The sequence below is a fragment of the Centrocercus urophasianus genome, unplaced genomic scaffold (genome assembly GCF_019232065.1).
Source record: "Centrocercus urophasianus isolate 14NV4802_14NV808 unplaced genomic scaffold, USGS_Curo_1.0 seq_10, whole genome shotgun sequence".
Taxonomy (NCBI): Eukaryota; Metazoa; Chordata; class Aves; order Galliformes; family Phasianidae; genus Centrocercus; species Centrocercus urophasianus.
Window position 1 is genome coordinate 22,064,849 of NW_024884142.1, and position 27,048 is coordinate 22,091,896.

Genomic DNA, 27,048 nt, shown 5'->3' on the forward strand with positions numbered 1-27,048 from the left:
GTTCTCCTGGAGTATCCTTAGAAAATAAGGTCATAAGGAAATTAAATATTTTAGATGCTTAGCTATCACTTTGCGTACCTCACTATAAAATGCTGTACCAGATTTTAAATGTTTCATAAAACATCAGGATATATGTAGTTGTGCTAGAATGTTCATCAGCTACAATAATCCCACTAGCAAGGCTCTCACTTTTGCTCTATTGAAAAAGTTACTTATAGGAGGTCATTAAACAAAGTTTGTACACCATTAGTTCACTTTAGATCTTTGTTTCATAGTGACATCTTCTGGTAGGTCTGAACATGTTCTTCCAGAATAATTTCTTTCAGTTTGATAAGTCCTAAAATAGGAGAACTGAGAACCAGCATCTTAGGAGTGCTACTCATCAGTGTGTGGGTGCTCAGTGTTTATTCCACAGCAATTTTTCTATCCTATATTTATTTTGCTTTTTGTCTGTCATACTTCAACAAACAAAACATACTGTCACACTGCACTGAACTGCATGTTTCGATGCAGGTAATTGGCAGTTGCAAAAACAAAAGTTCTAAACAAATGCATTCAGATCGAAGTAATACTTTAATATAATACTTGAAATGGGTGACATCTGCTTTGCAAAACCTTAACTTGGATTTTCTAGAAACTGTGTTTTCAATACATTGATTATATTTTACTTGTAGTAAGTTGCTGTAGAGTTCACACTATTTTATCTCTGCTTACTTGATGATAAAAAACAAAGTTCCGTATGTCATGAAATAACAGTTTAATATTTTATGGTTTATTAACTTCAGAAATACAATTATGTCTTCAATAAAGCACTTGTAATCAGCACACATACTGTTATTTATCAGTTGCAGCTGAAATCTTTACAAACTATAGATTTTTTTTTGCACAACAGTTGTAGGATTGAGGGTATTCATGAAACGTTTGGAATGCTTCTTGGGAATGTGATTCTGATTCTGAAGCTGATTCTCAAGCACATTTAGAAGTGCTCATCAAACAGTCATTTCCTTTCTCTGAAATTTCTCATGGTATTTTTGTGTGTTATTGTTTCAGGTGTGCCTGATTTAAATGATTGAATTTTTGGTTATCAGATTTTCAGCAGGCATTGAGTATAATACATTTCCCTTCAGCCATCCACTACACAAGTTAAAATTCTCCTTTCACTTGTGTTGCATTGCCTCCTACGCTGCTAACCCTGACCAGGTCAGGACCAAATAACTGCACATATACACCAATGAGATGGACAGCAAAATGGCATTTATTACACGTGAACTCTAGCTTATATACCCTATGTGCTTCGTCTGCGCCCCTAAAGCATGTGCCACACATCAATCATAGAGCTGGGGAGGTCCTGCCGCGTCACATCCCGAGGGGTGTCTCGCAGTCACCTACTACATACACACTTGCAAATCTTGTCTGTGGTATCCTCTTCCCTCACCTGTCCAGACATTAAAAAAACAGCAAAAAAAAACACAAAAACTTTAATATATATTAATCATACAAGTGAATAATATTGCAGTGTAGGAATACTGGTGGATTTTCAGAACTTTTATGTAATACAAAACTCAGCTCTAACTGTATTTGGATCTTGCAGGTGCGTAGATTTGCAGAAGCGTTCTTCTGTCTTGAGCATCCTAGGCAGGCTGCCCTTGCCTATCAAGAACTACAGTGAGTAGACTTTCGAAGTGCAAAATACGTAGCACATAGTACTATTATTCTGTGGCTTATGTTGTATAGAAGTACTGTCTTACAAAAATACTTACATAAGTCCAAGAGAAACATAATGTTCTAGAGATTTGAAGTTTTCAAATGAAGACCATAGTGTGATTTTTCTATTAAAGAACTAACTAGGGAAAAGCATCTATAAAGAGAATTAAATTACTGCTAATTTATATTAACATAAAAATAAACAGTTCTACTTTTTAATGTAGGACTACCTTTTTTTTTTTTTTTTCCAGTGCTCAGAGCCACCTACAGATGTGTACAGCTATAAAAAACACTTCCTTCTGCAGTTCTCTTCCACCCCTTCCTATTGAATGCAGTGAACTAGATGGAGATACGAACTCCTTGCCTATAATCTTTGAAGATCGGTATTTAGATTCAGTTACTGAAGGTAAGCACACCTCCCAGTGTGGTTTTCTCTTTGAAGAAAAGAGCAGAAGTGATGTAATAACTAAGTATTTTTTCTTGACATTTCTTGGTGGCTTTGAAGGAATACATTTGTTTGCTAGGTAATCTTTAGACTGAAGTTGTTAGGTTGTGTGAAGTTGTATGATTACTAGTGTTTTATAGCTTCAGTCACTTGCATAACCTTGTAACCAATCCTTTTTTTTTTTCTCACTTTTTTTGATAAAAGATATGGATGTACCCTGGTTGGTAGTTCAGAATCTTCCAAGGTCGGAGTCCAATAAACTGGATAAATTTGAAGCTGAAGAAGGTTTCGTAGCTGGATTCATTAGCCCGGAGTTGAAAACAAGACCTGCAGGTGCCTCCAGCCTTCGGCATTCAGAAAATGAAAAGATGCTAACAAAGTCTTTGAAAGGGAAAAATGAAGATGCAAATAAACCCAAAGTTAAGGTTACTAAGCTCATGAAAACAATGAAACCTGAAAATACAAAAAAAGTTGTGAAACAGAACTCTAAGGACTCTGTGGTCTTAGTAGGCTACAAATGTTTGAAAAGTGCAGCACTGGAAGATGCCTCTAAAAGTCCAGAAGGCAGGCCTTCATGTAATACTAATGAAGGGCTGGACCCTGCAGTAAGTGGATTTCCTTGTGATACAAAGCCTTGCACTAGGCAAATAAGTCAAAGAGAATTTGCGTGTTTGTCATCTGGAAGTGAGGAAAAGGCTGCTAAGATTGAAGGTATTCAACCAAATCAGGGTAGCCCCGTGCACAGTGAAAACATGGCTATTTTTGGTAGACTTACTATCTCCCAGGCAGGCCCTGGAACTGTGCAAGCAGATAGTGCTCTACAGGCCAGAGATACACCTGAAGGTTGTCATGGAGGTCAGCCAGCTTCCTTGGGAGTTAGGACAATTGAGGTCAAACCAAGTAGTAAGAATCTTTATGAAGGGGAGAAAGTAACTGTTCATATTGGATCATGGGCTGAGTTTCCACAAGATGGAGTGCAAGGAGAGAATCTGCAGACACCCAGTATTCAAACTTCAGAACCTGGAAACAAGTTGCGTTCAGGAGAACCAATGCTTGAAAAGGAAGATGTCCATGAAAAAAACTTCCAACACACCAGTGATATCTTAACAAAAGTAAAAAATAATCAGCCTAGTTTATCTACAAAAGAAAGCCAGCTTTCTGTAAGCGGAGATGTCACTAAATTGCCAGACGTTAATGTGACGTACGCCTCTTCTAGGTTTTCAGATTCTGGCATAGAAAGTGAACCGAGCTCTTTTGCAACTCTCCCCAACCCTGATCAGGTTTTTGAAAATGTTCAAGGGCAAAGTGCATGCAATGCTGAGAGATTATTTCCTCAGCTTTTACTGAAACCAGACAATGCTATAAAAAATGCATTGGAAAGCCATTGTACTGAGAGTACTAGTGCTGTAAGTGAAATACAATCATCTTTGACATCCATAAATTCTCTGCCTTCAGATGATGATGACCTGTCACCTGATGAAAATTCAAAGATAACTATAGTACCTGAATGCCAGCTAAGTGACAGTAAAACTGTACTGGATCTTGAAGCAACTGATTTGCCAAAATGTGATGACAGTAAAAAATCAAATACCAATCTGCAGCACCATTGTGTTGTATTTTCAGGGCATTCAGATAAAGAAACTCTGTCCATACATTCCTCGCTCTCAGGAACAAAAGAACTTTTACACTTAGTTGTTTCAGATGAAGCTACATCTTCTGATGTGAAAAGCAACAGCTCACAGGCAGACCTTGGCGCAACGTGTATGGACTCTCAGGTCCTAGAACGATATCGTAACACTACAGAAGACACAGCTAAATTGCATTTAGAAATTACTTGCATGGATGAGCCATCTGTTCTTCCAGGTTCTTCATCTGTACATGCAGGGTATGAGGTTGAAAAACCAAATGAAGGAAAATATAACGAGCCTTTAGAACTGAAGGAGGCAGTGGAAGAACCGTCAGCAGCTAAAAGTGACACTGGTACTGATAATCCTTCTCCAACCAGTAGTACTGATATAGTAAAGCAGGGGCTTGTAGAAAACTATTTTGGCTCTCGAAGCAGCACAGATATTTCAGATATTTGGCCTATGGACAACAGCAATCCTGTTAGCCCTCAAAAAGAAACATATGAAAAACAAATTATTTGCTCTTCCCAACAAGACGATGAAGAAGAGGAGGATCAAGAAATGATTGAAAATGGGTATTATGAAGAAGCAGACTATGGTATATTAGATGGAGCTTCTGGTGCTGACCAAGATCCTGACTTAGCAGAAGAAAGAGCCCTGAGGTCTGAAAGGATTGATAGTGGGCATCTGCGTGATGGAATGACTGTGCCTCCCGTCTGTACTCCTGGTTGTCTGTCTTTTCCTTCTTCTCTGAGAGACTCTCCTTGCAATGTTATCTGTTCTTCAAGGAACAAATCTGATGCAATTACGCAGCAGCCAGGCAGCACATCTTACAGCTCAGCTTCGCCTGTTTCCTGGTATGAAAGCTCTCCAAAGCCTCAAATGCTGGCGTAAGTGATTGTTTTAAAACACAGTTTGTTTGCTTCTGGAAATGATGTTAATATAATATGAAGGGGGAAAATAAGCATCATTAGGCTGCAGAGAGTCCCCCAAAACTGTGGCTTGTGGATTATGCACATTCAAATAGCATCACATTTTAGATATTCAAGTAAAAAATGTGTTAGCATAGAATTCCTTAAATCAGCTACATCATAATTTCATGTGGTTAGACAAACTTCAAGCAAAATGCACGTATTTTGTTCCTTTAATAAGTTCCTTTTTAAAAAAATAAACATTTGACCCTAAAGTGATGTTCTGATGGTGTTTAATGAAATGTAAGCTATAAAATATAGTTAAATATAGTTAGTATAGTTAAAATAGCAAGCATAGGAAAATATGCTTCAAGTTTAAAAACATGAAAGCAAAAAAACACCTGTAACTTTTTGTCCATTCTAATTCACTGTAAAGCTATCTGATAGCATAGCCCTATTTTTTGATCTTAATAAAGTGTAACATCTCAGAGACTACAGTGCTGCAATTACACTGCAGTTGGGATACCAGGAAGCCCAAATTTAGAGCAATGTCAGGAATCCCAAATGCAAACATAACAGTTTCCCAGATAACCCCTGCTGCTACCAGAGCATGGGAAATAGCAGCATAATGTGTTGTACTGGAAGTAAAATGTTGCTGTCACAATAAAGCAGAGTTGGAATGTAGCTGAAGACCAGATAGTTTGTGGTTAGTGGTTGATGACAGAAGGAAGGTTCTAGCAATTGTGGCAGAACCAGGATTAGAAGTGGGAGGACAGAAAAGAAGCTTTGAAATAACAGTGAGTGGGTACTGGCATGGAATAGGAAGGATGAAAAGCAAAGACTGTGGCATTCCAAAAGAAAAGGGCAATGCAGAGTAAAATTTGATGCTTGGTCTAGGGGAAAGCAAGTCTTATGGATTACTGGATCACTGATTCCAGAGAGCAAGAGCTGCATCTTAGAGAACTAACTTTAGCACATCTCAGTCACTAAGCATTCCTGCAGTACAAACTAAGTAAATTCTGCTGCAGAGGGTGGGGTAAACTGACGACAGTGGTGTCTCACCAGTTAGTGAGGAATGAGCTAAAGAACAAGTTGGAAACCAGAGGATGAAAATTAGGATGGGAGGAGAACAATTGGAAGAGGACGGGTTGCAGAGTGCCACTATGAGGGATCATGCAGAACAAACAGCATGAGGAGGGCAAAACAACAGAATGCTTTTTGCTCAAAGCAAGGCTGCTTGAAATATTTCGTGCAAAACTGGTAGACAGTTACGTAGGAAGGTCATATACAAAGAAACTATGGGAAGGGATAGAAAGGAAGAGTGCAAGGATCTCCTGGCATATGGGCAACTCAGCTATTGGAAACTATGATGCAAGCCTGTAATAGGTAAGAGATCAGAGGTCTGGATTAGTTTTCTTCTGAAAAAACACCAGGTCAGCCTATTAGATTTTAACATGAGCAGAGACATTGCTGACTCCAGCCCTCTGCTGATCTATGAAATAGTTTTTAAGTTTGGCAAGAATTACAAAAATTCATTGGAAATCTTTACCTTGACTTTAGATCAGGTTATAATTCCAGTAATATTGCATTTAAACAAAGCTATCACTTAGTTAAGACCAGAATAAAAACAGAAATTCAGTGCTTTCAGAAATACAGAGATTTTCAAAGGAGAGAAGAGTCAAGCCTGGGTATGGATTTTGTTATAGAGGACAAGGGACTGTCGAAAGCTTGAAACGAAAACATATTTTGAGCAATTGGCTTATTTTGTGAATATAGTAATTTGATAAAAAAAAATTGTTCCTGTCAGTCATGTAAAGACAAAAGCAAAAAGTCACTAAAAACACTATTGTAGGAGATCCTAAATTTGCCTGATAATAGCAAATGTTTCTTTATCATAAATATTGTTTCTTTCCAGTTTCCTTCAGGCTAAGGAAGAACTGAAGCAACTAAAACTTCCTGGATTTATGTACAGTGATGTTTTCAAACTGGCCTCTTCAATACCTTACTTCAGTATGGAAGAGGATGACTGTTCAGAAGAAGGAATACATCTTATAGTCTGCGTCCATGGCCTAGATGGTATGCTGGGAAATATGACACTGAGTGAGATAACAGCTCAGGTCACCAGTTAGGTTTAGCTGTTGCACTCTGAATTGAGCACTTCTGGAACAGGTTCACTTGAGAGAGATGGGAATCTGACATTGTGCTGTTATATGAACAGTGTGTTCCAGAAAATCACTTGAATGAAGAATTTTATGTGACGCTTGTCTTGAGTAAATCTTTCTTCTGCATAAACCCAGTTTATGTCATAATTCACTTATATCAGTTATATCTTTCGGCCTTTATGTCATCTAAGTGTTTGTCCATACTGCAGTAAGAGAGCAGATAGTAACAAAACAGTTTTGTTTAGAATTTGTAATGTTACATTGTCAAGGAGAATAAAAAGTGTGCATGTTGTTATGAAAAAAATGTTACATGTAAAATGCAGTCAAGTGTGATTAAGTTTTATTAAGTTTTGAAATGTTAGGTCACAGAATCACGAAACGGTTGAGGTTTGAAGGGATCTCTGGAGACCACCTAGTTGAATTCCCCTGCTCAGCACAGGTTGCCCAGTGGGATTCTGAATATCTCAGGGACAGAGACTTTACTGTAATAAGAATGAAAATATCCGTTGCTAAATGAAAGACAATGGGAAAATTTAAATAGTGTAGAATAGAGCAGCATAAAATTGAACACTGACAGGAACGGGGCATCAGTCACCTCTCCAGGAAGCCAGTGTTTGATCGCTCTCATGGTAAAGAAATTTTTCCTAATGTTCAGTCTGAACCTCCCCTGACCCAGGTTTGTGCTATTCCCTGGCATACCATCATTTGTTACTGGGCAGAGGAGGTTGACTTCCCATTCTTCATTTCTTCTATACGGGAAGTTTTAGAGGGCAATGAGATGTCACTTGTTAGTCTCCTTTTTTCCAACTATCCTATCCATGTGTCCTCCACCTCTCTTCCTTAGGACATGCCTTCAAGCCCTTTTACCAGCTTTGCTGCCTTCCTCTGGTTGCACTCAAGCTTGAATACGTTCACCTGCTTTTAGTTCAGAATATATGCACACACCAAGAAATAATGTCTGCTCTGGTTATGTTATTTCACATCATTCTGCCATCCGCCTTTTTGTCTCATGTTGAGAAGCTTCTTAAATAACAAAGCAAGAAGACCCAAAAGAGCAATAGATAGCCTGTTGGGCTGGACTGAAACTTGCACAGCACAGCTGCCTTACTAATTTTTCAAATTCCTAATTAAAAAAAAAAAAAAATCAAAATAATAGAAAGGCTTTTCCTTCTGCCTTTGAACAGAAAGTATCCATTGTTTTCAAACCAAAAGCTTCTTCTTCCTGGTGTAAATGTTTGTGTGGTATAGCGTACCTAGAGGTGACACAAAAGATCAGCTGGGCATAAGAATTGTTAATAAAAAACCATGTATTTGAAGCCCTACAACAATCCATATAGATACATTTTTCTTCCAAAACAGGATGTTCATACAAATTATTTCCTCTTAATGAGGGGTCTTTTGTTTGTGGTTTTTTTTTCTTTTGAGAAATGACAGAAAGAGTATCCTTATTCCAAAGATACGCATAATCATTGATATAGGGAAATCTTCAGGACTGTACTTAAAAACTACCTTTGGTTGTCTTGTGTGCCCATCCGTGGGTATCTTTATCTGCTGATGGCCCAGTTTGCCTTTTTGCCCTATGAAAAACTTTTCAGCTTGCCCTTATGCCTTGCTGCTTCAGTGAAATCTTTTAAGCTAGCTTTGAGTTCTTTAATTGGCTTTTACCAAAGTTAATTAGGTTTTCAGGAATTTAGTGTTCACAGTGCTATGTATATGATGGATGCTAAGACAAAATAAAACATGACTTCCTTGCTGTTTGACATTGGAGTTTATCTTCCCAAGTCTCGCTGAATTTTAAATAGGGCTGAGAATATTATTAGCTGTGTTTAAATATAAAAGTTGTGCCATACGTTCATTTCAGTGCTCTAAATGCTTTTTATTGCGAGTTCCCTTTGCAGTATCTAACTGTTGATTATTTTTCCTCTTTAGGTAACAGTGCAGATTTAAGATTAGTGAAGACTTACATTGAGCTGGGGCTGCCTGGAGGGAGAATAGACTTTCTTATGTCCGAAAGAAATCAGGTATTTGCCAGCAACAGAAGAATTTTTGTAAAGCAGTGAACACTGTATGCTTTCAGACATGTTTATCTGATAGTTCTGTTGTGTTACAGTTTACCATGTTGTATTATGTTTTTGTATTCTCATAGAATCCATAATTTGCTCTGTGGCTCACATGGAAGTGGTTGCATAACTTAGTAAGATAATGAAGGATATATACAAGGAGTAAATATTTGCTGCTGCCATTTTGTTGTGTCTGGTGATATCTGCTCAGTTCTCAGATTTCGTAGATAAAATACCTCTAAGTGGTAGAAGTAGTAATGGTAGAAACTTGCGTGGCAAGAAGGGAGATGCGTTATTTTACAGGAACTGATATTCTGTCTGTTGCAAGACCTTGATTGTGACACCGAATTGACACTGAATTAGCTTTGTCTTCAATTTTTGTGAACTTTATTATGTTCAGGTAAAGTAAGCTTGGAAAAGCATGGAAGACCAATTTTCACATGTTTTTTTGGTTTGTTACATACTGTATTAGAGTAGTTCAGGGAAGCATTAGAACAGAGTCTCTGCAGTGACTCAGAGGAAGGGTTCAGTTAGTGCAATGGTGTGTTTCTGGAGATAGCTGCTTGGAAGCTTTGAGAGCAGGCTGGGCAGGCCCTGAGCCATGCTTTCTCTTCTGTAGCCTTAAAATTTTTGACAGTCTTTAGTTCTGAGATTTAGGAATTCCACTGAGACCACTGAGCCTAATAGCTACTGATGGATTTTTCTCCTTACTGTTGGCTTGTTCTTCTTTTAGTGCTCTCTTCAGGAGGCAGCTGAAGACCTAGTTCATGCCATATTTCTCAGGCACATGTGGAACAATTTCTAGACATTCATGTTATCTGTCTCTGCCCATTTTCTAATTTACTGTCCTTTAAAATAGGTTGGATGCCTTTAAAATAAGGCATTGGTGATGCTTGTGCACCATGAAATTACAAAATGCTATATTGATATTTTCTAATGCTTTCCTGATGTTCCTTATATAAATTATTATATAGAACATGGATATACAGTTTATTATTTGCATGTAAACTTAGAGCTGTTTTTCCCTGTGTAACATTATTTTGCATTTCTTACCTTTTTACCACCCGGTCACGCAGTACTGTCAGGTTCTTCTGAAGTTATGATCAGTTGTAGAATAGATTATCCTGGATATTTGGATTTGTCTACAAATTCTGACATCTCATTGCTCTCTTTCTTCCCTTATTCAGACCATTTATCAGTATGTTGAATACTACAGATTTTAGCACAGATCCCTTGGAACTTTCATTGAGAAGTTTTAGGCACCTTTGCCTACCTCTTTTTAAATTTCTTACTGTTAATTGTTACAGAGAATCGGCTGGGAATTGGGCATTAGAGGTTTTGTTGTTTTGAATAAACAGTACTTATGCAAACTTTCTCAGAAATTGTCTCCTATTTCTATTTCCTGGGCAGTGTGATTTAGTTTTGAAAGTTTGGCTTTCAGTTTTGCTGCTGATAAGGTTATATGTAGGGGAAGCCTTAGAAGTAAAGCTGACTTTGTCATGTTGATAAGATTTGTTCTGGTGTGTTAGAAGCAAATAGTGTCACAATGAAATGTTTATCACTTTATTCCATGTTACAGGAAAAAAATTGAAAAAATGAGAATACCAAGCTGTAGTGTTTGTATTCAGAGTTAACATGAATGCTTTTATTTGTGTTCTGTTGATCAAAACTCTGGGGAATAAGAGTTCAGACTGCAGAATGCATATTGCTGTATTAGAAAGCGCAGTTGTTATTTTATGTTTCTTTTATTTTACAGAATGATACCTTTGCTGATTTTGATTCCATGACAGATCGCCTGTTAGATGAAATTATACAGTATATACAGATTTATAATCTAACCCTTTCAAAAATCAGGTAATATGTGTTTTATACTACCTATAGAAATAAACTTAAAAGCAGAGTCCGGTGTTGTTGTGAACTGTGGCGCTCAGAAGCAAGCCTCAGGAGAGAAAGGAGAGAGAACTTCATGGCTGAGGAGGAGCAGGGAAAAGGAGGAGAGAGGAGAGAGGGAAATAAAACCAAAGTAAGCAAGCTCACTTGTTCCTGGTAGTGGTTGTAGCACAGAGTGGGTCACGCATTACGTTTCAGGAGCTGCTGTCCTGTACTGCTTTAGAGATCCTGTGGGGTGGTGATCTGTAGTAAAACATAAGTTTTTGAGAACAAAGAAGGAAACCATAAGAGTGCTATTCCTAGACAGGGTTAGCTGTTCTACTAATTTTAGTCTCTTCACAAGTATGTGTGGCATATTGTCTAGATAGTCATTCCTACAGGAAAGTTCAACCTAACCTGTGGCATTAAAGGGCAGCCGCATGAGAAAAGTATTTCATTGTTTTGAATTTTTTCTGTTGTTCCATCTGCTAGAAAGCATGTTGTACATCTTAATGTAGAGTGCAGCATATGCATTCCTCTTCCCTTTTTCAATTATTCTCAGGGAATACCTGTTCCATTTATATTCTCGATGTAGAGTGCGCTGTTGGCAGATTTCATTACTAACTCAGCTGTGTTGCTGGAGTTAGCTTTTTGATAGATGAAAGGAGCAAGTGAAAGTCTGACTTCACCCATTTGTTTGGACATTCTCTTATAATGCATCTGTAGTGCTTTTTGATTCATTAGTGGCTGTTAGTTATCCCACAGGTTTCTGTGTAGTCGTGTTTGGGAAGTCTTGCCCAGCTATAGAAAATACCAAAAATGTTTTGAATGTAATCTCACGTTTTAAACGAATGGTCATATTTTCAGATTTGACGTGGCCAATTTTAACGTGATTTTAAAAACCCCAAACATTATGTGACCGTGTGTGTTATGCATACTGCATGTGAGCACCCTCAGTATTAGAGAGTTCTGTGTCTGCTGATGTCTCTCTTATTCTGTGGTCAGACGGACATACCCACCCACTTATCTTCCCATCATGCATATCTGAGTATTGAAGTCTCTTTTGATTTGTATATATTTTTTTCAGTTTTATTTATTGCCTGTCACTTGAATGACAAAAAAAAAATTGCATTTTTTAATTTTGGTTTCCTTCACAAGAGCTCCACTTCTCTTTGCCTGTCACAAAGCAGAATTCTCCATCCATCAACTTTTGCTTTTCTTATGAGGAAGTTGCAAATCCTGCAGCTGTTTCCTTGTAGCTATATGAGAGATCTTTCAGAAAGTTGTGCTTATATGCATGCTCTTGAAAGAATGATCCAAAATGTCCAGGAAAATATTCTTCAGAAAGCCTCTGTGTGAATAGCCAACACATTCCTGCCTAATTTTGACTGTCCCAGTGTAGAGAAAGTGTGCTTTGTTCTAGCTGGTCATGTTCTCCTTAATGATGCTAGATCTCTTCCTAAAATCTATGTACTAAAGGTGTTCTCTGTACAAGAGCTGCTGAATTAAATTAGAAATCAGTCTCCAGGCTTATAATGATTTCATGAGGTAATAAGGACTGGGCAGCACCATGTCTCAGAAAAATCTACCTCGTCCCTCTTCTACATCCAGAATCTTGTTATGGGCAAAAGGAAATGCTCTTTATTATGTGTAAAATGTTCCTAACACTGTTCTTATTTCCTGACCTATGCTTCTGCAGTGCACATTAATTGACTGCTGGGGACTTCAGGCATATATCTGTCTGCACTCCATCACACCACATTTTATTCTGGTGATGCACGTTTCAGTTCCCACAGAACAATGTGTTGTTGTTAGAAACTACAGTGAAACTAAAGCAGCTTTAGGCCTGACTTGTTCCTGTACCGCTAGACAGTTGTTGTCACAGCTAAAATAAACTCAGATTAGCTCAGGCCAAGACAAGTCAAGCAAAATTATGAGATTCTACACCATCATGCCTTCAAGTAATAGCAGAATTGTACTCAGTGTGCTACATTCTTGTACTGAGATAAGAAGAGGCACTCCCTGTGCCATCAGAACCCAGAGCCATACTGTATTGTCAACTTAATGAATATCAGGTAATGCTAAAGCTCGTACCTGTTACTATATCAATACACCATCCAATATATGCATTAGTTTTCTTTGTACAAAATTGTACTCAGAATGTGACTAGGAAGCATGAACTACAAGTTTCATTCAAACCAGCAGCAATTTATTTCATAAAAAAACTATTGGCTAAAGAATGACCAAATAAACCACACAGTTCTTCATGCTAGGCACGCATTAAAACATCTATTCTCTATTCAGACTCTGGGCTTTGTCTTGTTCAGTCAGCTATCTCTCATGGTGATGTTTAAGGGAAGAGTATAAGCAGAGGATATACAACAGAAGGTACCCTCTTGTGGGTCTACCATTTGCTACTTAAGAAAGTTCCTAAGCTTGGCATTGTTTCAGCATCTTTTAAATTATGGCTTTCAATGGACATTTTTTCCATTTGTGAATTTTCGTGCTTAGACACTATCTTTCATTTAGTAATACAGAATAAAGAAGTTTTACTGTGCATAGTTCTCCAGTACAGTCTCAGTTTGGAAACTTGGGCATAAAGCAAATATAAATACTACAGTGTAATTTTTAACTTTAGCAATATCTTGTCTTCAAAAGGCAGTAATGTTGCCACCTGCTGTTCAGAAATGCATTGGTATTGCAGAGCATTCCACAGTTGCAGGTATCTGAAAGAATGAGTAGGTTGGGTTACATTTTCATCTTACACTTTCCAATGCTTTTTTCCTCGCACTTGATTTGAAGAAATCCTTAAACCTTCCTCTAATAGAAAATAACATTAAAGGCTTATTGCACGTTCACCTACAAATCTTGCTTTCAGTACAGTATGTTACAGTAACTTTTCTTATTTTTCTAAATCTTTACAAATGAAGAAGTGTTCAATCTTTGAGATTCATTCACACAGCTAATTGCAAGCATGTTTTTTTTCTCAGAAGGGTATTCCACATTTCTAAACTTTTGATTTAGATATGTCCATATTCTTGAGTATGATAGGATCGATTGACGTGCCACTTTTTTCTCCGGTGATGAAATTGGCCTTTCTTATGGTACAGTACAAGAATTTCTCATCCCTTTATGCCATTTAGTGAACAGTGGCTGAACTATCAGCAAACTGTCAAGAAAACATCTCTGCTGGGGTTCAGATCTTCATTAGAAAATAGCCTCTCCTTTACAAGAGCTGTAACTGTGATGCAGATCATTTACGAAATGAACTCACTCAATTTCTGCAGACATCTTTTGTACCTATAAAAATATCTGTGGTTTTGGTTTTTTTTGTGTGTGGATGTCACGATGTACGTTAAGAGAATAATTTCAAATTTTAGTATTCAAGGAAATCAGCAATTCAGTATTTTTGTTTTCAGATATACCCCACTTGTACTTTTAACGTGACTATGCAATATCACAGAGGAGACATATTTTTTATTTCCAAGTCAGTTAGGTAACACAGCAAGCTGTGGCAAAGAACTTCTGATATTGCAGGAATTTGGAATATCTAGTCCTGAAAGTGGCCAGAAAGAATATACATATATTGTTAGACTGTATTTTAGTAAGGAACAAATAGCCCATTCTGTCATAGAAATGAACAGTTCTGTCAGAGTGTAGAAGTGACCTAATGATTGAATTTTTTCACTTAGCTTTAAATTGGAGTTTTCACATTAATAATTCTTGGTCACGAAAAAAAATAGCAATGTATTTTATACACACTGGCAACTTTAACTATTTTGAATGCAGTGATAAGAGGGACATTGGAAGGGTGGTACGTTGGTGCAATTAAGTGACCTAGCCATGGTAGTTCTGCCATAGATTTCCCAGATATTATTGGACGTTTGCCTGTTTTCTCCGAGTCCTGAGATTACTTCTGTAAGAGAAGACAGGTTTTTTTCCATTTAATTTTATGAATGTTATCTATACCATATCCTCTGTGACTTGGTGCCTAAGATAGTGTGATCCTTACCCCTCTGCAGGGGTATGCAATGCTAACTGCATCACAACTAGAATTGCTTTATTTTGTAGTTTCCCTGCTAAAGAAAGGCTTTATACAGATTTGCAGGTATGGCAGGAGGCAACTCAGATCAAGTAATTATTCTTAGAGTTACATCAAGTCTTCACTCTAACTTGATTAACTAGACAGACAACTAAATATGATGTTCTCCTGCCAGACAGGTATCTTCAGTTGCCTCCCTCAACCTGATAGTCACTTCTTTTGGTTGAACTGCTAAGCAGATTTGAGATGTTACTTCTATTTTCAAACATTCAGATTCAATTAAATAATGGTTTTCCCATTTATAGGGGTCCAATTTTGAAATCCCCCAAGTTGATTCAGTATGTATTTATTACACTGAATGCCATCACATGTTGTGATCTGTTCAGTTATGCACATCTCAAAATATTTTCTGAATACTTGGTGCTAGGGGAAATACACCCAGCAACAATCATGGCTTTGAGTGGGAGGTAGTTTGTTTTCACCAGCTTTCAAAAACAATTTGTACAATAATTGCAGAGAGCATGTTTCTAATGAATCTGTGTAGCTTGGGAGATACAGACAAGCTGTGTTTCTATTACTGCCTAAAATAAAAGCTGGAGTGTTTTCTTTTTTCTTTTTTTCTCCTTCAGCATTTTATGATAGCAGTTTTATCTTTTTCTATGTAAAATAATAAAAAGAAAAGATTACCATCAAATTGTGTTTTTATTTTTAAACAGCTTTATTGGCCATTCACTGGGTAATTTAATAATTCGTTCAGTGCTCACAAGACCTCGATTTAAATATTACCTCAACAAACTTCATACCTTCTTGTCTCTGTCTGGACCACACCTTGGTACTCTCTACAACAGCAGTGCTCTTGTGAATACAGGTAAAATATTACTATTGACAGTATAAGTTCAGGGGAGGTTTTGTAGCTAAATGCACTAAAACTGTGTCTGTTTTTTTCTGAAGACTGAATGTAGCTGTAGCAGAGCTCTAGCAGAAACTGCAAATAAATTCTAAGAAATCTTTTTAGATAACATACAATTTTTAAATTAATCAAGGATGAAAGCTTGTTTCTGAGTTTGATATTTTAAATAAATATAAATATACTCATAAAACTGTTAAGAATACACTCTAAATCATGAAGAAATTTATTTAATGCCGGCTCATTTACCACTTTATTGTTTCATACAAAAATTAAGAGCAAAACCTCTCTGCTCACATATGTTGGGCTTAAAAAAAGTTGGCAGGAATTGCTGGCCAGTTGGAGTTAATGTTGGAGACTATCAAAGCAGACCCTTCAGGATTTTGGAAAATACCAAGGTAATAACAAGTAAAGGTATTGTAATCTAAAGTACTGCATCATGTGTGTACAGCACTGGCCTTCAGGAAATCACTATTAAAAATTAACTATTTCCCCGGGAGTTGAGTCAGCACATGAAAGCCAGGTAGCCAGTGGGCTTTGCTCGTTGCCTAATAAAGAGGGTACAAAATCACAGAAAGAAAATTCTGCTTTCTTTTTTATATCTCCTAATTATTTTTTATTATTTCAATTATTTTTTAAAGTTATTTTCAGAAAGCTGAGCATGCTTGTTGGTTACCGCTACATATTTCAATCTCAGAATGTTCTAATATTCTGTAAATAGTTAGAGTTTGAATGTCACCTTGTGGCTAACACTGGTACATTGTCACTTTTTCTAAGTATATTTATTTTTATGAGAGCATGTACATTAGGAGAAATAATGGTCTTCGTGCCTTATTATACGTATAGACAGGAAAGACAATGACATAGCAACATCTGAAGGACTAAATATGTAGATGCTACATGTCTGTCTAATTACTTTTCATATATTATTTTGGATTATATTCATCTTGTGCCCTACAATATAGGACTGTGGTTTATGCAGAAATGGAAGAAGTCTGGGTCTCTGTTGCAGTTGACGTGTCGAGACCATTCGGATCCACGACAAACGTTCTTATACAAGCTTAGTAAAAAAGCAGGTAAGCTTTGCTAAGGTCTGTTATATTTTAAAGACCATAATGTGTATATGTGAATAGGAAACCTAGAAAATATGTTTCCAACAGGCTCCTTTTTTCAGTTTATTTAAGTTATATTGTGTTCGGTTCCATATTCTTCAAGCAAGTGAGCAGTAAACTGTCCTTTTTTTCTAGAGGTGGACCATATACTGAGACTTTCCTTCCTAAATAATAAGCCTAAGTTCTAAGTGCAACCACTATACTGTGTATTTCAGCTTCCTCTTGAGTTACTGCAGTGTGATGTGTCGAGTGCAGCCATGCTTATTTAATATGACCTGTTTATATATCTCTTTGTTTATCTATTCTATAAATACAACATTCTGCTTTAAACTGCCTGCCAACTGATCTTTTATTTCTTCATTGGGGTGGACAGAGAAAATAAAGCCTCGTTTTGATAAAGGAAGGAGAATTTGTTCCTGGCTTCATAGCTAACCTCCACCCCAAAATTAGATTATTTGTAATATATCATGAATATGATTTTCTCTGGCTTGCATATTCTTACATCAGATGTTGGCTGACAGTCAGTTTTGGCTGTGAATAATGTGCCAGTTTGGGGTTAGTTTCCATTAAGCATTATAAGGTTTATTGAGGATTCATTTAGAGGTATTTTTACTTGTGTATCAGGCAAACAGTTCTGAGCCCAACATGTTCATTTGTGTGGAAAATCTGGCTATGTTTCTCTGTCAAAAGGTTTGCAGGTTGTCACAGCTGAAATCAGGTTGAGAGCTTTGGGCGGGAAAAGACCGAAAGAAAAGCTTCTGTGATGTTTGAATCCAAAACATGTATGAAAAGAAACAGAAAAGAGTAAGAATAAAAGGATAAATATATTATGAATAAATTCCCCCATCTGTATCGTGCAGCTCTTCCTCTGTACAGCATCAGTCTAGTTGACATTATTTGCTATATGAACAGTCACACAGAATTTATTCTTGTCAAGTTCTTTGAGTTTTCTACATCCATTTTCCTCCAATGTTAAAATCTTTTGGTGACATTTGCTATTCATGCATTGCAATTCGTTCTTTTTATAGCAGTGAGCAATAATTATCCTGTAACTAATGAAGTGAAATTGGATACATGGTTCATACTCAAGCAGGTGCTTATTATCACTAGTTGTGGTCTGATTCTTTGATTTTAAAATAGCTGATGCACAGTTTGTTATTTGCCAGAGAACTTGGAGTAAATGGGTTAAAACCATATCTGTGTTGTGTTATGCCTACTAAATATCACAGAATCACAGAATGGCCTGGGTTGAAAAGGACCACAATGATCATGTAGTTTCAATCCCCTGCTATGTGCAGGTCGCCAACCAGCAGACCAGGCTGCCCAGAGCCACATCCAGCCTGGCCTTGAATGCCTCCAGGGATGGGGCATCCACAGCCTCCCTGGGCAACCTGTTCCAGTGCGTCACCACCCTCTGTGTGAAAAATGTCCTCCTAATATCTAACCTAAACCTCCCCTGTCTCAGTTTAAAACCATTCCGCCTTGTCCTATCACTATCCACCCTTGTAAACAGCAGTTCACCTTCCTGTTTATGTGCTCCCTCTCATATCAGGATGTGCTAGAATAGTGATTCATCTAAGTGACAGAACTTCATGTTACAAAGTTGTTGTTATTATTGGTAGGTCCTTTAAAGTAAAAAGAAACACATGCATGTAAGCCAAGTTTCCTTGCTAGAAAAGAAAGAACTACCTTAGAATGTTAACTTGTTAACAACCCTTAACAACATTAAAGAGCCTACTTTTACATTATCTTCAAGAATTCTGAAAACTTGTGTCATAGGTCTACACATCTCATACACATAGGAATGTTCAGTAGATTTTCCTTCTGGACACAACCATTCAGAATCACATTAAGTTAAAGCTATTTTATCTCTTACAATTACCATAATCAGTAATTGCTGATTAGGTACAAAATCTGACCTTATCTGCTCATAAAAGCCAAGAAGTGGTAGGATAATTTTAAATGAAGAGTGATTGAGTTTATGCTAATTTCTGAATACGAAGGTGCCTGGAGCACTGGTTGCTTTATGTTGGAGGACCATTTCTACCAGCTTTAACCAAAGGAAAACTTAGTTTTCTGATGTTACTTCTTCATAACGATATTTTTTAGATAATAACATTAATCTCCTTGAAATTTGCTTGTCGGGTCTTCAGCAGCCACAGTCTGTTTGGTCGCTTCTGGGGTCTTGCAAATGATGGTTAATTTCACACTGCGACCAGAAATTACAGCAGCTTTGATGACACTCAGGCTGTTCAATACAGAACAAATTGCAGAAGCACAGATGAAAAACCACATGAAATGTCTGTTCTCTGTAAACAGAATTTCATGTTGTAGTATTGATTATGCAACCAAAAAAATAGAATTGAATTATTTGAAATGAACTTCATAAGATTTTTAGACACACACACAGATACACACACAAAAAATAGATACTGTCGTCTACTTTCTAATTACATGGCTCTTAGACATTAGAACATTGGTGGAAATGAATACCTCTTGTAGCTGAACAAAATTGTAGTAATGCAGACCTGTTCTCAAAAGGATAACTGGCAATTAGGACTCATATTACTTGAAACCAGTGCATTAATGAATTGTTCAGTAAGGACCGTGTTGTGATTCAATGAGAAATTCAGGAATTTACACAGCTTCCATTTAGTCTATGGATTATAGACTATTTTCTACAAGTCATAACCACTGCATCTTCATTTGTACTTTCTAATACCAAATGGTAAAATTAGCCAGCTTAGGAAATTCCAGATATTTATTACCATGTCACCAGAATAATGAGAAGGGCTTAGTTTGATTCGTTGCTTTAAAAAAAAAACAACAAAAAACACAGAAGATTGAAGAAGAAGGATGTGTATTTGATCTCAGTATTCAAACACATAACTGTTTCCAGTTGGAGCACACTGTAATTTTGGTGTGAGGAAGTGGGAAGGCAGTAGCTCCAGTAAAAGACAAGATGCTTTTAGGTATAATATGAGTACCATCCCAGGCACTTCTCAAGCTTCTCTAATTTGTTAGTCATAAAATATGCTCGCATTTGCACTTTATTTTGGCTGAGAATCTCATTTGGAAGCAAATCTCTTCATCATCCCTGTTTACTTCTGAACACAATGAGTGAGCTTTAGCAGTCAACGCATATTTCATCCACCGGATCAGACAGAGCTGGTCCAAAGTAAACTCTCCTGGAATTGGGCATTATGATGGATGAGAGATTCAGAATGCTGACAGGGTTTTTCTGCATTTCTGTTTCTTCCATGCCTCAGGGTTCAGAAATGTGAATTGCATGGCTGTGGTCTCTTCTAGGATATTTTTGTATTTACGTAGCTGATCTTAGATTCATGTGTTCTAGCAGCCCACAGAACTTGATTAGTAGAATTGTGATGTGCTTGTTTATTGCATAATGTCCCCTCTTTATAAATAATGCATTTTCCTAATCTCTGAAAGGAAGAAAGGAAGCTTGTTTGGGTTTCAGTTTATGTCCGTGTCAGCAACAGGTAGAGGGCAGGCTTGCCAGAGTTCAAGAAGCCTTTGGACAACACTCAGAAATACAGTTTGAATCTTGAGTGTTCTTGTGTGGAGCCAGGAGTTGAACTCAGTGATCCTTGTGGGTTCCTTCCAACTCGGGATATTCTGTGATTCTATGAGATAAACCACGAGTAGGCATGGTCTTCTGCTCTGAGATGTTTATTATGTAGAGGATATCAGCTTCACTTTGTCCTGTTCGGTTTTGTGAGGGAAAAAGCATTTCCGCTCTTGCCTTGAGGGAGCATCTGGCAAGTAACTTCATCACTTCTGCTAGGAGGAAGGACTTCCTTGCCCTTAACGTCACTATCACAGTGATGATGGAAGAATCTGGAAGGTTCTAAAGGTGAATGCTTTAGATAAGTTCTATAAAGTAAAATATTCAAGGCCGAGTTTTAGCTGTCATGCACCTGAATTGATTCTTCTCATCAACAAATGGTTTGAGTTACCTCATGCTGTAGAAATCCAAGAGATTGCCAGGCTCTGTATGTTTGTATACACCATTTTGACTCTTTCTTGGAATACCCATCTGTAGCCATATAGTGTCACATGAACCACGTCAGAACAATAACATCAAAACATAAGGCTTAGACATTTTTCTTCAAAATAAGCACAGAGACATCCAAAGAAAAAGCACCCAAGAATAGTTAAAACAGTAAAATTAATGTCTGTAAAATACCCTATGTGCCTTTTTTTTTTCATAAGGAAAAACTCCCTCAAGCACTTTCTCATAATGAAAGATTCATGATGTTTGTCATACCAGAAGTAAGAGCAAGTCCAAGATATTATTTCTATTCGCAAGAATAAAGCATAAAAATGAGTCACTGTGACTAAAAGGGGAATGCCTAATTTCTTAAATCATCATCTCCTAAGCCTATTCTTTTAATGTTTTTGTTTGTATTGCATTACATGTGAGGCTGAAGAGTCTATTTAAATGCTGATTGATGTCGATTGTTGTTCCTCTAAAGATTCCGCAGGATGCTTCTTCCTTCCTCAGGTTGATTAATAGATCTAGGCACTGAGCCAGCAGTGTGGCCTTGGGGCCAAGATGCCTGGTGGTGTGTCGTGGGGTGCATTAAAAAGAGAGCAGCCAGCAGGTCGAGGAAGGTGATCCTCCCCATGTACTCTGCCCTGATGAGGCCACAGTCAGGGTACTGTGTCCAGTTCTGGGCTCTGCAGTACAAAGAAGAAAGGGATCTCCTAGAAGGAGTCCAGCAAAGGGTCACAGAGATGATAAAGAGCCTGAAGCATCTCCCACATGAGGAAAGGCTGAATAAGCTGGGTCCATTCAGCCTGGGGAACAGAAGGCTGAGGGGGGATCTGATAAATGTTTATAAATATTTACAGGGAGATGAAAGCCAAATGGATGAGGCCAGGCTCTTCTCGGTGGTGTGTATGACTAGGATAAGGAGCAATGGCCTAAAACTTGTGCATAGAAAGCTCCGTATTAACATGTGGAAGAACTTTACAGTCAGAGTGACGGAGCATTGAAAACAGGCTGCCCAGAGAGGCTGTGGAGTCTCCTTCTCTGGAGATATTCAAGACCCATCTGGACACCTACCTGTGTGACCTGCTGTAGGGTACCTGCTTTGGCAGGGGGGTTGGATTTGATGGTCTCTTGAGGTCCCTTCCACCCCCTGTAATTCTGTGATTCTGTGAATCATACCTCTTACATACCTCTTACATAAATGCTAATGAACATTTATTTAGGAAAAGCTAATATAAAAAATACTTCGTACAAGATAGATGTAGATTTCCAAAGAATTCACAAAACTTTTACAGAGTAGTCTGTGCAGAATTCCTATCTTTGCTTTATTCCAAAAGCATTATTTTCATCTCAGTATAATTAGTTTCTGAACGGACAGCTGAATCTTTGTGTAAGATTTGTTGCAGTCATTTTTAATCAGATGTCACATAAAAGATTCCAGTGATTTAGCTGATCTGCTGAGACAGCATTGTTTTTCAGTGGGCACAGGCCAAAAAATAAAACCAAAGAAACACACAATGAAAAAAAAAAACAACGTGGATTTCCTATTTGAAGAGGAAAGGAACCAGGATTCAATTTTGATGCTTTTTTTTTTTTTATGTTTTTATAGATTAACATAATTTTTACTTGCTCAATATTCTTTTAAATCTGGCAATGTCCATCACTTTCTCATATGCTGAAATTGTTCAGTATTGGTTTTTTTTTTAATTGACTTGGTCTGGAAATGTAGCCTTCATCATACGGAGTCTATAAAATATGAGGAATCTAGGGGACAACCTCTGGTAGAAAGGAAGGATTTTGTCTTGGATGGACTTCACAGCTGGGCACAAGCTGGCCAAAGCTTGGAGTGAGGAGGTGGCTAAAAGAGCCACTTAAATTAGGTGGGCTGTATTGCATCCATGTTTGTTAGGCATTAACGCTGGCACAGCTGCACTATGGATTGGACTGTCAGCAAATACAAGGCACCATTCATCTTCACGTTTTTTAAGCAATGCAGAGGCTTTACTCCCTTCTGTCAGCCAGAAACTGAGCACTTGATTCCTACATTCCTTCCGTGCGAAGAAGCTGAAGTTTTAAAGCATATTGGTTTTAGTTTAGAAAGATCACATGTGGGTCTCACCTGTACGTATTAAAATACATGTGGAGAAAAGGGCAGTAGCTCACAGTCATTCTGTAGCTCCATTGTAATCTAATTTTTCTGCATTTTTGTGTAAGATCTTGTGAAAAAAAATTAATAATGCCAAATTTCAGCTGCAAAAATATTTAATCAATCTTTAGAAATTGTCAGGTGATTCATTATTTCCTTTTTTTCTTTTCTTGTAGGTCTTCATTACTTCAAAAACATTGTCTTAGTTGGATCTCTACAGGATCGTTACGTTCCTTATCACTCTGCTCGCATTGAGATGTGTAAAACAGCTTTAAAGGATAAACAATCAGGTAATAAATGTACAACGAACAGACTACTCAAATGAAAGCTTATGGGTCTCAGATTCATCCTATATAATTTTGGGTGCGTAACTGAGATGCCTCAGCTATGTCTGTAGACACCTTGGGCTTACTCTATAGTAACAGAGAGGGAAAATGAAGAGCTGAATTATTTTCTGATTCTGTCTTGCTCTATTACACGCAGTTGATGAGTCTGAGACTCATTTACAGCTTATAAACGTGGCTGAAAGTTAGGTGGGATGAACGCAGCCCCTTGTGTTACTCTGTGAATAGGGAGGGCAAATAACTTTCATTTTATTGAGGATGCCAAGTTAGCTTCAAGCACATAGAATCATAGAATCACAAGGTTGGAAACGACCTGTAAGATCATCCAGTCCAACTGTCTCATCACCATTGCCACCACTAGCACTAAACCATATCACGCAGCACGTCATCCAGATGCCTCTTGAACACTGCCAGGGACGGCGACTCCACCACCTCCCTGGGCAGCCATTCCAGTGCCTGACCACTCTCTGAGAGAAGAATTTCTTCCTTATGTCCAACCTAAACCTCCTCTGATACAGCTTGCGGCCATTGCCCCGTGTCCTGCTCGTTGCCTGGGAGAAGAGGCCAAATCCCTCTTCACCACAACCTGCCTTCAGGAGGTTGTAGAGTGCAATGAGGTCTCCCCTGAGCCTCCTCTTCTCCAGACTGAACAATCCCAGCTCCCTCAGCCGCTCCTCATAAGACTTGTGCTCCAGACCCCTCACCAGTTTTGTTGCCCTTCTCTGGACACGCTCCAGGACCTCAACGTCTTTCCTGTAGTAAGGAGCCCAAAACTGAACACAGTACCCGAGGTGCGGCCTCACCAGAGCTGAGTAGAGGGCGGGCTTTATTTAGTTGAGGCTTAATACTAGCAATGAACGAAAATGCTCTTTTCCATTTTCAGTGGTGCTTTGTTGTATTTACCTGTGGGATATCCCAGCATAGTCACACTGACATTATATATTAGCAAATAAGCATCATTTACACAGACGGTATAATAAATGAATAGTGACAGGCACTTTTTCACTACAGATGTATAATGAACAAATACATGGTATGTAAAGTTATGTTTTTGCACAGTATCTGAGGAAATCAAGCTTCCTGTATTCAGCCTTAAACAGAAAAGCAGCATCATACATTCAGCGCTTTTATTCCAGAACGCATTCATTTTCAGTTCAAGGTCATAGAAGTGCATTCCTGGTGATTCACAGAGAACCATTTTTATTTTCCTCCACAGGACCAATTTATGCTGAAATGATCCAGAACCTGCTTCTGCCAGTTCTTCAAAATAAGGAATGTAATTTGGTTCGTTACAACGTAATTAACGCGTTGCCCAATACAGCAGATTCTCTCATAGGGAGAGCTGCACACATTGCTGTTCTTGATTCAGAAATATTTTTAGAAAAGTTCTTCCTTGTTGCTGCCCTGAAGTACTTTCAGTAGAGAAGAGCATCGTGAGAGACTTGGTTATTACCTCATTAACAGATGAATCAAATAATGTGTGATATTAAAGTATAGCTGCAGCTGTATTTTAAGAGATATTTATACTTTTTATATGGAAGATAATTTATATCATCCACACTTAGGGCTTTTTAACATCAACTTTACTTTCTAGGTAATGTGGCTGTGCAATATTTTTTTATTTTGTTCTTTTTACTTTTCTATTACTTTTTCTTAATTTGGGGTACCTAATTATTTGGAGATTAAAGCACAGTGTGTACTCTCTTTGGTTTCTTATTGGCTCTTAAGACTACAGAAGTCAACATTACTTGGCTACATTTTACAAGACGCTTTAGATGCCGGAATTAATTGGGTTTAAAAGTTCTTCTAAGGTATTACACATGCAATTATTGTATTTTAGCACTGTAGGAAGTTTAACTGGAAACAAAACAAGCTGCTAAAATACTGGGTATTTGAAAACAACTGTATCTGGGAGTCTCACAAAGACCCTTACCGAGTTGTCAGTTCAGACATCACAGCATCTGAACAGTTTTCTACAAAGTCATTGTCAGCATTAGTAAATACGTTATGCCTGTGGGAATATATTTTCTACTGATCTCAAAAACACGTTAGTTTACATATTCAATTTTATTACTGGAACTTTAGTTTTCAGAAGCAAATGGCAACTAAGGATTTTTGAATGTTTAATGATCGCTGCCTTCAAATAATTGGGGTTTTGCAGACCGTATTAAAATTGCTCCGTACTCTGTGAGTTCCTCAGACGAACGCGGACTGTTTTACATGGACTTCCTTGTATGTACGTGAAAGAAGTAAATGTTACAAAATTCTGCAATACTTTTATGAATTTATTCAATTTTTAAATATTGTTCAAATGTTTTATTGACTACAAAGTATTGTAAATAGAAATCGATACATCTTCAAATGGGACGACATTGTAAACTTTACTGTTCAGTGATGCAGATAAAATGTTTCTGATACACAGGAATGTTAAAGGTCTGTTGACTTTCTACTGGTGCTGAATAGCATTGAGTTCGGTTCCTCCTTCCTTCCCTTTTCTCTGTTTCAAACAAGAATTCACTAAAGGTGGGGCGGAAAAGGGTTACATGTGCGTTCACTAACTGTAATGAACATTTTTTGGGAAACATAAATTTGTTGTATAATGCATGTTTATTTTTAGCATTGTGTTATTGCATCTGGTGTTAATAAAATGAACAAATGACTCTAAGGAAGCAATTAAAGGAACTGAAATCTTCTGCTAATTACCAAATCCCGGGGAGGCATTTTTGTATATAATTAATACTTTTGTATTATTTGAAATGAATGTAGCAATAATAGTTTGTAATGAAGTAATTTTACATTTTATATGGTTTGTTCATGCAGTCTCTGTAATAACACACTTTCTTCTCTGCAGCTTACAGATTTCAGACAGACTTCTCTGCAGATTACAGATTTCAAGAGCACCTGCACTTTGGCAATGTGCACACTTCAGAGTGCTTTCTTACAGAGTTGTTTTAGGCAAGTGCTTATTACAGAAAGATATCTTAAATACATTCCCATTCTAACAATATCTATTTTTATATATTTTTTATAGTATGGTGGTACTGCTATGCTGTAAATATTTAAATTACATTGTGATATCTCAACTGTCTTTGTTTAACAGTATTGCAGTAGCTGACTAGTAGGTAAGTTGTTAATATCTGTTTCAAGAGACAGAGGACTCTTCAGACTTCTCTGTCGCTGATGAAAAACATTTGTCTTGCTGTGCCTTTCTGGAACTGAAAAAGTGTACGTTGTGCCTTTGTGATTAGCAAAGCAGAAATATCCTGCACTGGAGCCACTTTTTAAAATGTTCAAGCCCATCCACTTAAGCAGACTTGAATCCAGTCTATTGGATGGTGTAGGAAATGCTCTGATGTTTGATGTAAACTTTTCATAGAACAGGGCAAATGTAGAGGACTTCTCTCCTCGCCTGTATTTTCCTCATTGCAATCCATCTGTGGTTGGGTGACCCTTTGTGTTGTAGATTTGGTGGAGGCTGCTCGATACCTCAAAGGAGGGATCAGTATTTGTTTGCTGTAGTGAGTGGTGTGATGACCTCAGTGTGCCCTTGAAGCATGTAAAGTTCATATTTACACTCATTAACTGTATGATACTTTTGTGATGGTTGTTTGAACAACACGTGCACTCATCCATGTTTGGAACATCTGTGCACAGCATGCTCCAGCTACTCTTGCATATATCTATTTTTTAGATAGAAATGTGGACT

General features: G+C 37.6%; 1 protein-coding gene across 5 annotated transcripts in view; it reads left to right on the top strand.

Moving 5' to 3' along the window:
- The window catches only part of FAM135A (family with sequence similarity 135 member A), an 81,669-nt gene extending 55,320 nt beyond the window's left edge, over nucleotides 1-26,349 (top strand). For all 5 annotated transcript variants that reach the window (XM_042825502.1, XM_042825673.1, XM_042825748.1 and 2 more), the window contains 10 exons: nucleotides 1,592-1,665; nucleotides 1,956-2,110; nucleotides 2,354-4,664; nucleotides 6,601-6,761; nucleotides 8,777-8,868; nucleotides 10,664-10,761; nucleotides 15,535-15,686; nucleotides 16,691-16,801; nucleotides 23,175-23,288; nucleotides 24,559-26,349. In XM_042825502.1, the coding sequence (XP_042681436.1) occupies nucleotides 1,592-1,665; nucleotides 1,956-2,110; nucleotides 2,354-4,664; nucleotides 6,601-6,761; nucleotides 8,777-8,868; nucleotides 10,664-10,761; nucleotides 15,535-15,686; nucleotides 16,691-16,801; nucleotides 23,175-23,288; nucleotides 24,559-24,764 (3,474 nt within the window). In that variant the 3' untranslated portion in view covers nucleotides 24,765-26,349. The remainder of the gene's footprint in view (nucleotides 1-1,591; nucleotides 1,666-1,955; nucleotides 2,111-2,353; nucleotides 4,665-6,600; nucleotides 6,762-8,776; nucleotides 8,869-10,663; nucleotides 10,762-15,534; nucleotides 15,687-16,690; nucleotides 16,802-23,174; nucleotides 23,289-24,558) is intronic.
- Nucleotides 26,350-27,048: the final 699 nt, after the last annotated feature.